This window comes from Mus caroli, chromosome 9, assembly GCF_900094665.2.
Source record: "Mus caroli chromosome 9, CAROLI_EIJ_v1.1, whole genome shotgun sequence".
In the NCBI taxonomy this organism is placed as follows: domain Eukaryota; kingdom Metazoa; phylum Chordata; class Mammalia; order Rodentia; family Muridae; genus Mus; species Mus caroli.
The window spans coordinates 114,040,515-114,049,818 of NC_034578.1; the positions used below are offsets into that span (position 1 = coordinate 114,040,515).

The 9,304-nt window shown below is 47.1% G+C and overlaps 1 protein-coding gene across 1 annotated transcript in view; it reads left to right on the top strand.

Moving 5' to 3' along the window:
• Itga9 (integrin subunit alpha 9) overlaps positions 1–9,304 on the top strand; it is a 289,069-nt gene that overhangs the window by 24,624 nt on the left and 255,141 nt on the right. Inside the window, exon 4 of the mRNA XM_021172021.2 lies at positions 4,924–5,047. Within this exon, the coding sequence (XP_021027680.1) occupies positions 4,924–5,047 (124 nt within the window). The remainder of the gene's footprint in view (positions 1–4,923; positions 5,048–9,304) is intronic.

The following is a 9,304-nucleotide window of genomic DNA, read 5'->3' on the forward strand; positions in this document are numbered from 1 at the left end:
AAAAAAAAAAAAAAAAAATTATTAGACACCCCACTTTCCCTTCCTTTTGGGTACATATGTGGAAGTGCGACTATTAGATCATGCGGTAATTTTGCTTTTCATTGTTGGAAATACCTTGGCACTCTGTTCCTCTAAAGTTCACGAACCGTTTTGTGTTTGGCCAGCATGCAGAGAGTTCCAGAGACAACTAATTGTTCATCTGCTTGCTATTGGCATCTTGTGGTACTGAAGATAGAATCCACAGCCTCAGGCATGCTAAGCACATGCTCTGTTACTAAGCCACACCCCCAGCACATTCTATTTCCCTTTAAATAGTAGCCACCCTAAAGAGTGTGAGGTGATATTTCATGAGGGTTTGTATGTGTGCATCTATATGAGTGTTATTTAAATCCATTTCTTTTTTTTTTTTTAATGTCTCATTTTTGTCTGTGAAATATTTCTGGGAATCATTTTTTTTTTTTAAATTGAAGGTAGAGAAGGCATTTTGATCCCTCAGGAAAACTTTGTGGCACAGGATAAAACCTGTCTCCCTAGGGATAACAGCCTTGATTTCAAGGGTAGTGTGGTGGAGGGGGAGAGCTGTGACTGAGAGAGAGTAAATCATCTCAATGACAAATGGCCTCAGCGGGACCAATGCTGGCAAGACCCAGAATGTCAAGCTGGCCAACCAGGCTAACCTTGGCCCTGTGGCTGCCTATCTGTGGATAATGTGGTTCCTTCTAGTTTCCACCAGGGACAAATGATCCCTACTACCAATGCTACCACGGGACTGAAAGCAAGTTCCCTTCCCACACTGTTCCCGCATCCCTGGAGTGCAGAGATGGTGTAGTCAGGAATAGGGAAGAAGGCTTAGTCAGCCATGCTGCATAAGCATAAAAACTGGAGTCCAGATCTCCAGTACCATGCAAAAGCTGGGCACAGCCACTCATGACTGTGCTCGTAGCCCTGGCCAGCCAGCCAGCCTGATGAGAGCCAGCTTCAGTGGGAGATTCTATTTCAAAAAATATATAAAGCTAGAAAGTAAGGGCGGAAGGTACTTTATATTATTAACCTCTGGACGCACACACAGACACACGCGCGCGCACACACACACTCACACCTCGAACATTCAGAACCACGATCTTTCCTCATCAGAGCTGCTAAGCCTCAGATAACGGATTATCTAAACGGCTCAATATTTTTTTCTGGGTGGAAGCAGCGCTTTCCGGCTCTAACTCCGCTGTTTCCTTTCTGAATGTCAGGGCTCTCTCTGGCCCTCTCATCCGCTTACTTCCCTTGTGTCTTCTTCAAAGCCACCCAGTATGTTCCTGTGGCTATTCCTGTTGCTGCTTCCTGGTTTGCTGCATGCGTACGTGTGAATGAGCGCTCTGCCAAAATATAACACGTGAAGAAAAGTGCACAGGTCACGAGAACACACTCTGATGAGTTTGCTGTAGGTGAACATCTGCCAAACAACATTCCCAGCGCTGACCACCCCAGAGCCTCTTCCCCTGTGCCCCCCCCCCAGCCACCCCCAGGCCCAGGGAGGCACAGTGTCTTTGGGAGAATTCAGTGGCAGCTCAGCCTTGCTTTAATCTTGTGCCCACTGAGTCTTGATGGCCGGGGTGTGACCGGGCTGTGCATTGCGGACCTGGAAGCGTGGCAAAGCTTGTTCATCTGTGGACAGCAAGTGCAGGTGTGTGAGGGTGGGAGGGACAGACAGGCATTTGTCACCAAGCCACCCTCCAGGAAGAACATGCTGTATTCACACAACAAAGAAGGCCTTTGAAGGGAATTGGAGAATTTTCTTCCTCTTTTTATTGCTTGGGAGAATAATCACTCCTTCTAACTTGAGATGTGTGAGGGCCAAGATTTGGGGTGATGGTAGGGCCCTTAGTCTTTTTCTAGGGTGCTTTAGAGGCTGAATTTAAACAGGCTATTGCCTCCTGAATCTCCTCCTCGTCTCCACCTCCCTCCTTCATTTCCTTCCCCTCCTTCCCCTCACCTTTCCTCCTCCATCTCTGTTCTCCCTCTCCCCCTCCTTATCCTCTTCCTTCCTTTCCTCCTCCTCTTCCTCTATCTCTTCCTTCTCCATGTTGTTTTCTCTTTCCCCCTTCTCTTCTTCCTCATTTTCTTCCCTCATCTCACATCTTGTTCACTCCCCTAAGAGCACACAGTACCTCTGGGTTACTCCCATAGCCCAAGAACATAGGTTCTGGCCACTTCCAGAGCATTCTCTTCTTCCTTATCCTTCACCACTCCCTGCCCTTCCTTACAACTCACTCCCCAAATCGACCGAGTCACGATGCTTTGCAGTTCCTCAGAATCTTGCTCTTTTTTGTACAGGATGCAGGTCAGACGGGCTCACGTGCGTGAGGATGATCTGGCTAAGCACAACGTTTTCTTCTTATAATTTATATTCAGAGTTCCTTTCTATTTTCTGGAGTGGGGTCTGTCTTTGACCTTTGATCTCTGTCCTCCCAGAATATTGTAAATTAGATGAGTGTAAAATGTAGTATTTGGGTCTCCTAGGGATTCTTCAAGGTCACCCTTAAACAGTTTATGGGATGGAAAGCAGACAATATAATAAACATCAGTGATGCTGTCCATGTGTGCAGCTGGCTTCCAGACACACCACGATAAACTTCGGCCTCTCTAACTCAGCATGCTATAGGTAACGAGAACTCTCAAGCTGTGGGCCGAGCCCTTCAACTAGAATAAAGCCTATTTGCTCAGGAACTGGGTGATCTAAGAGACTCAGATTTATAAACTGTAAGAACTAAGTCAGAATCTAAAAATGAAAACTCTGCTAGTCAGCCCTTTCTATCCACGGGTTCTGTGTCTGTGGATTCCATGGGCTATGGGTTTGATATCTTCAGATCCAACCAATTGTGATCAAAACTGATTTTTAAATTTGCATATGCCCTACACATAGGCAGACCTTTCCCTTGTATTCATTCTCCAAATGGCGTGATGTAACAATTTCTGTGTTGACTGCACTGCTATAAGTATAGAGATGATTTTATGTAGGGACTGGGGAGATGGCTCAGTGAGCAAGGGCACCTCGTTTTGCAAGTGTCAGGACCTAAGTTCTAATCCCCAGCACCCATGTAAAAACCATGTATAGCCACATATGTCACTACCCCAAGCATGGCGCTGGGGAGCAGAGAAGCTGACCCTGCCACAAGGCAGTAAGATACCACACACACATACCACACAGGAGGGATATCTCTATGTGGAAGTACGGGACAACTATTGACCTTGTGATTTTTCCTGTTTCTCACTAAGTGCTGTCTCCATCTGCTGAGAAATGTCTCTCTTTTTTTTTTTTCTCACAATGCAAGAATCAAGTGGGGAGGGAAGATAATATCGTGCAGTAGGAGAGACAGCTGATATGTCATTGGCTATCTCAAACATGGCACAGAGTGTGGCCAAGCCCAGGTCTCCAGTGCCATACTGAGGTCTACTTTGGGCAGAGTGGCTTATCAGGGCCCCCCAGTGGCAGCGTCACTGGAGGGAAAAAGAGCAGAGAGCTTAGATGACAATGATCTTATCATTCAACAAGTGAGGAAGAGCCCATACAGAGGCCTTGGGTGTCCCATTTCAGCTAGGTGCCAGGGCCTCATGGGACGGGTTATAAGAATAGCCACTGTCCCTGCTTCTCAATCAGGAATCTAGAATCTGATGATAGAAAGGCCTTATAAAAGATGAAGCACAGGAGCAGCTAGATCCAGTCCCGGTCTCAGCATTGACTGTGTTACCCAGCCACTCCCTGCTACTTAGCAATCCCATGAAGAACATAGAAGTCCTGGGCCCATGAGATGACTCAATGGTTAAGTGTTTGTCGTGTAAACCCGGTGACCTGAGTTCAATTCCTGGGACTACATAAAGGAGAGAACCGGCTACACAAAGTTGACCTCAAACCTCTACATGGGTGCTGTGGCCGAGCCCTGCCTTGCCATCATTCTCTTAATAATAACATAGTTGTAAAGATTTAGGAAACTGGCTCAGTCACTGTTCTATTGCTGTGAAGAGACACCATGACCAAGGCAACTCTTATAAAAGAAAGCATTTAATCAGGGCTTGCTTGAAGTTTTGGAGGTTTAGTCCCTTATCATCATGACAGGGGACATGGTGGTGTGCATGGTACTGGATCAGTAGCTGAAAGCTGTATCCTGATCCACAGGCAGAGAGAAACACTCTCGCTTGGCCTGGGCTTTTGAAACCTCAAAGCCTTCCCCCAGTGATATACTTCCTCCCACAAGGCCACAGCTCTGATCCTTCTAATCTGTTCAAATAGTGCCAACCCCTAATGATTAAGCATTCAAATATATGAGTCTATTTGGGCCATTCTTATTCAAACCACCACAAAAAAATAGAAAGTGAGAGGCCACGGCTGGGGCCTGGCTGCCTCTCTGACATCTTCTTTTTTTTTTTTTTTCGAGACAGGGTTTCTCTGTGTAGCTCTGGCTGTCCTGGAACTCACTTTGTAGACCAGGCTGGCCTCGAACTCAGAAATCCGCCTGCCTCTGCCTCCCGAGTGCTGGGATTAAAGGCGTGCGCCACCACGCCCGGCTATTCTGACATCTTCTTACTTCAGACTCTCTCCACTCGCTGTCGTTCTTTCCCTGGGACTTCCGAACCTATTGCACTTCTCACGTCCTTTGCACCAAATGCTTCTCTTTCTGGAAGCGTCTCCCTTCTTTTGCTCAGTGTGGAGGGTGTTGTCCACTCTCTAGGCTTTCCCTGCCCTCTGCCTAGAAGCCACGTCTCACTCCAAGACTCAGTAGCCCTCTGTCTTCTGTCGTTCTGTCTCTGCGCGCAGGTCCAGCTATGATCATTCTCTCCTCCAGCGACTCCCAGGAGCTGGTTCTTCTCCATTTCATTTTTCTGATGCCTTGATGTGAACTTCAATCTCCCTCCCCCCCTTCTCTGTCCCTTTAGGCCTGTGCCCATCGTTGGAAGAACATCTACTACGAAGCAGACCACATCCTGCCCCATGGATTCTGCTACCTCATCCCTTCCAACCTCCAGGCCAAAGGCAAGGTGCTGATTCCCTGCTACGAAGGTAAGTGTGGATTGGTTCTCCCTCAGTGCGGTGCCCTACTTGCTGGGTGACTTCAACAGTCTCCAGTCCTCTCCCTCACACCATTGCCTCAGCTTCTCTCAGGCTTTCCACACACTGGTGTGAGAGCAGGGTTATCTGTCCCCAGATTGACTCTGGCATCAATGTCATGTCCATGGAAGAGGCAACTGCAAGGGGGACAGTGGTCCAGGCCCTGCCCAGTCCTGCTCCTGCCACAGAGACTACTATGTTCATTACTAGGTCCAGGGATAAGGTTTAGCCAAACAATTCAGCTGTTCTCTTAGCTTTCTGGAATTGCCACATGCTGTAGGGCCTTGGGAAACTTCCTATCCTTTTCTGGACCTGAGAGTCCTTATCAGAAAGGCCAGGAACTGGTTCAGGTGATCGATACAGCACCACCATAAAGCCAGGATCGTCATTGGACTTCTAGAAAAGTCCTGGATGTTCTAGGCTGTGGGAAGAGAAGATCCAGTATCTATAAAGCCATAACATGGCAGAAGTTGACCAACCAGCCCCATCATTCAGTTCTTATGGCATACACTTCTGACCGTCCTCAGGTGTCTGTCAGAACTAGTCAGAAAGCATTCCTTGGGTCTAGACAACACTTGGTATCAGTCTACTGTCACTGTGTAACAATACATCTCTATGCCAAACAATAATAAGCATGATTTTTTTAAAATTTATACAACTCCACACAGGCTTAGTGTGCTCTGATTGTGGGTTTGAATTGGGTCCATTCTACATGTTGTCTTCTGAGACTATGACCTCTGTGGGGTGTGTTTGTGAGCACAGGGTCACTCGGGGTCTTCTGCCATGCCCTGCTTAGAACTGCACATTCTTGGGCAAAACTAAGCCAACCTAGTTCTGGTGATCTGCTGAGCCAGGTCCCTCTCTAAGTGCAAAAGTCTGTTTGATTTTTTCATTGCTTCCCACTTACGCCTTTGGAAAGAGGTCTCAGTGGCCTGGGTCCGCACTGCCTTGTGCTTTCCTGGGCTTCCTTAGGTTTTGTTCTCATGGTCATCAAGAGGGGTTCTGACACTAAGGATATTGTAAATCATTTTTGTCTCACGGGGGGGCAGGGGGACCCCATGGCACTATGTGGAACTCAGAAGCCCCCAGCAAGACATTCTGTGAACTGTTCTCTACAGAAAGGTCAGCAGGGACCTGAGTGGAGGCACAGCCCCTCTTCTTGTGTGAGGGTGGGCTGTTTTCATACCTTCATTCTTTCTCTGCTTGAGTCTGGGCCAGATGGGGAGACTGAAATCTGGCCCTGCTCATCTCCATATTGTCCTAGTGGGACAAAATCTCTTCATCCTAAACACCCATGATATAGCCACGGGTGTAGCTCAGTTGGTAGAATGACAGCCCAGCATGCGTGAAGTTCTGGAATTTTTATCTTCCTGGCCAGCTTCAGAACATGAATGAGCCCCTGTCATGAATGAATGAATGAATGAATGAGTGAATGAGTGTTATCAGTCAAGTAGCAGAGAACATGAGTACCAGCCAGGACATTTGGTTTTCACCCACCCGTCTCAGCACTTTCCACATCCTATACAGCTCACTCACTGGTCCCCAAACACAAACACATGGGACACGCCAGCCCACCCAGGTCAGCTGAGCCCTAGCTCGTGCGTATGATCGAGAAATCAACATCGTTATCATTTGCCATGAGGAATTAAAATTGTTATGCAGAGGTAGCTGACAGATGCAGGGCTCCGCTTGGAGCTCAGAGTCCTCCTGCAGGGATGGCCTGGGTTTCTTTGCTTTGTATATTTCTTTACTCCATGATGGTCAAATGGAGCCAGAGAAGATTTAACCAGAGAACATATTAGCAAGATGTTTGCTCCCACCTGACTTTTCTTCCTTAAGGACACACATACATATTCAAATTTGTACTTTGGGGAAAACAACAACAACAACAAACCCAAGACAAAAACCCAACCACAGTAAGGAGAGTGGCCAGTATAGGGAGTACTGGGACCAAGAGCAGCTGCTGAGGAAATCTGAGGACCGGACAAAGGTTCTGTGTTCTTGGATCTGTAAAATGGGAGGGGTGGTGATGCTCAGATTTCTCAGGAAGACTGGGGTAGTGGGGTGAGGGGGTGGGGGTAGGGATTAGATGAGAGGCAGGCCCGCAGTGAGAAGGCCCTGTCCTGTCCTGTTGGTTTTGGAGATCTCTACTTCCTTGTTTTGTGGTTGAAACGAAACCAGCTTTGGCTCCTAAAACAACCATTATTTTCTCTTAATGTGGAAAATCTCAGTGATGCAAGCTCCCTGTTGCAGGTGGGGATCACATTATGGTTAAGGACAATGGGAGCATTTAGAGTCTGGTAGGACTTTTCAGATGTCATCTAGACCAGCTTGCAGGGTGTATCAAGGTCCAGAGAGATAAGCATGGCTTGCAAGTCTGAGTTTTCACTATGTGGAGGGTGAGTGGCACAGTGGTTAGAACAAAACCCAGGACTCCAAATGCTAGAACCTGAGTCCTGCCTCTCTACAGTTCCCTCTCATTAACACCGAGTGCCAATGAGGATGTAAATTCTGTGTCCAGCTTAAGTGATCAATACTTTTGGGTTATTAGAGCAGTGTCTGGCGTGTATCTGCTAGCGCACTATATGCTGAACATATTACATACATTAATATGTTTGTTATAGGCTAGTGAGCCAGGCACTAAGCAAAGTTTATGAGTCATTACAAGGTGACTGACTTGTGTTTAAGGAGTAGAGCTCATTTAGTTGTGTTAAGTGGCTGACGAGCATCACAAAAGCCAACACACACACAGTCCCAGAAGAGAGAGCAGTGGGGCATTGTAGGTAGAATGAAGAAGAGAGGGGAGTATGTGAGGAGAGAAGGGGAACCAGTGGGAATGGGGAGGGACACGGGAGGGCCATAGTGGAGGAAGGGATACCAGAAAGTCTGTACACGAGAGATGGGGAGCTGGCTCAGTGTTTAAAGGATCAGAGTCTAGATCCCCATATACATGGCACATGAATGTGGCACACCCCTGGAAGGCAGAGACAGAGGGGCCCCCATGGAAGACTGGCTAGTGAGACCAAGCTATTTTGGTGAGCTCTGGGTTTGATTGAGAAGGCCTAAATCAGGGGAAAGGGCACAAGAGCACTTGAGGATGATTTCTGATACTAATCTTGGGCCTTTATCTGCATGTACACACACAGGCACACGAATACATCAATACACATATGCACATGCACACCATACATATGAAAAATATACATGCTTGAAAACATCATAATTAAACTTATTTTTTATAATAATTAGAACATGGATTAAAAATACAACTCTTCCAGTTGCATCCCAGTCAAGGAGACACTGAGGCAGGCTTATTTCATTGTATGATTGAGGAATTAGAAACCTGTTTAAGGCTTACAGTCTGCTGAAGTCAGGGAAGTGGGGGACAGAGGCACTGCACTGTGAGTCATGGCAGTGGGCAGGGCAAGGTTTGGAGAGACTCCTCCTTCCAAGTTTACTTCCTGTGCAATGGGGGCAGATGCATGAGGGCCAAGACAGGCTTGCTGGGGGCTGCTGTGCCACACCACATCTCTTGGTGCAGTTAGAGGTCTTGCCAGTGCAATGGATGCTGGCATGCCTCCACTCCTCTTTGGGCTGTCCTAGGGAGATCATGAGAAATTCCAGAGGACCGTGCTCACGGAGCCTGCCTGTTGCTCTGTAGTGATGCCTCCTTGTTGGTCTTCGGGAGGGTCAGCTGTACAGACTCCCAAAGATTGGAAGGTTGGTTTGGTAGACTAAACTTTCTGGGCCACCTTTCTAAAATGCCTTGAGCTTTTTTGTTTTTAAAAAGGTTAATTCTTAAGTGTCTTTGTGTGTGTGTGTGTGTGTTTGTTGTGGTGTGTGTAGTGAGTGTGTATGTATGTGTGGTATATGGTGTGGTGTGTGAATGGTGTATGTGTAGTGTAGTATGTATGGTGTGTGTGTATGTGTGGTGTGTGTGTATGTGTGGTGTGATTTGTGTGTGTATGGGTGGTATGTGTGTGTGGTGTGTTTGTGTGTGCACGCTGTGTGTGCGCACTGTGTATATATGAGAATATGAGCAAAGGTGCCTATCTGACTGGGTCAGATTTCCTGGAGCTGAATTTACATGTGGTTTTGAGTCTGCTGAACTAGGTGTTCTGGGAGAGCAGTGTACAATCTTAACCACGGAGCCACCTCTTGGGTCCCTCAAGCTTATATATATATATATATATATATATATATATATAT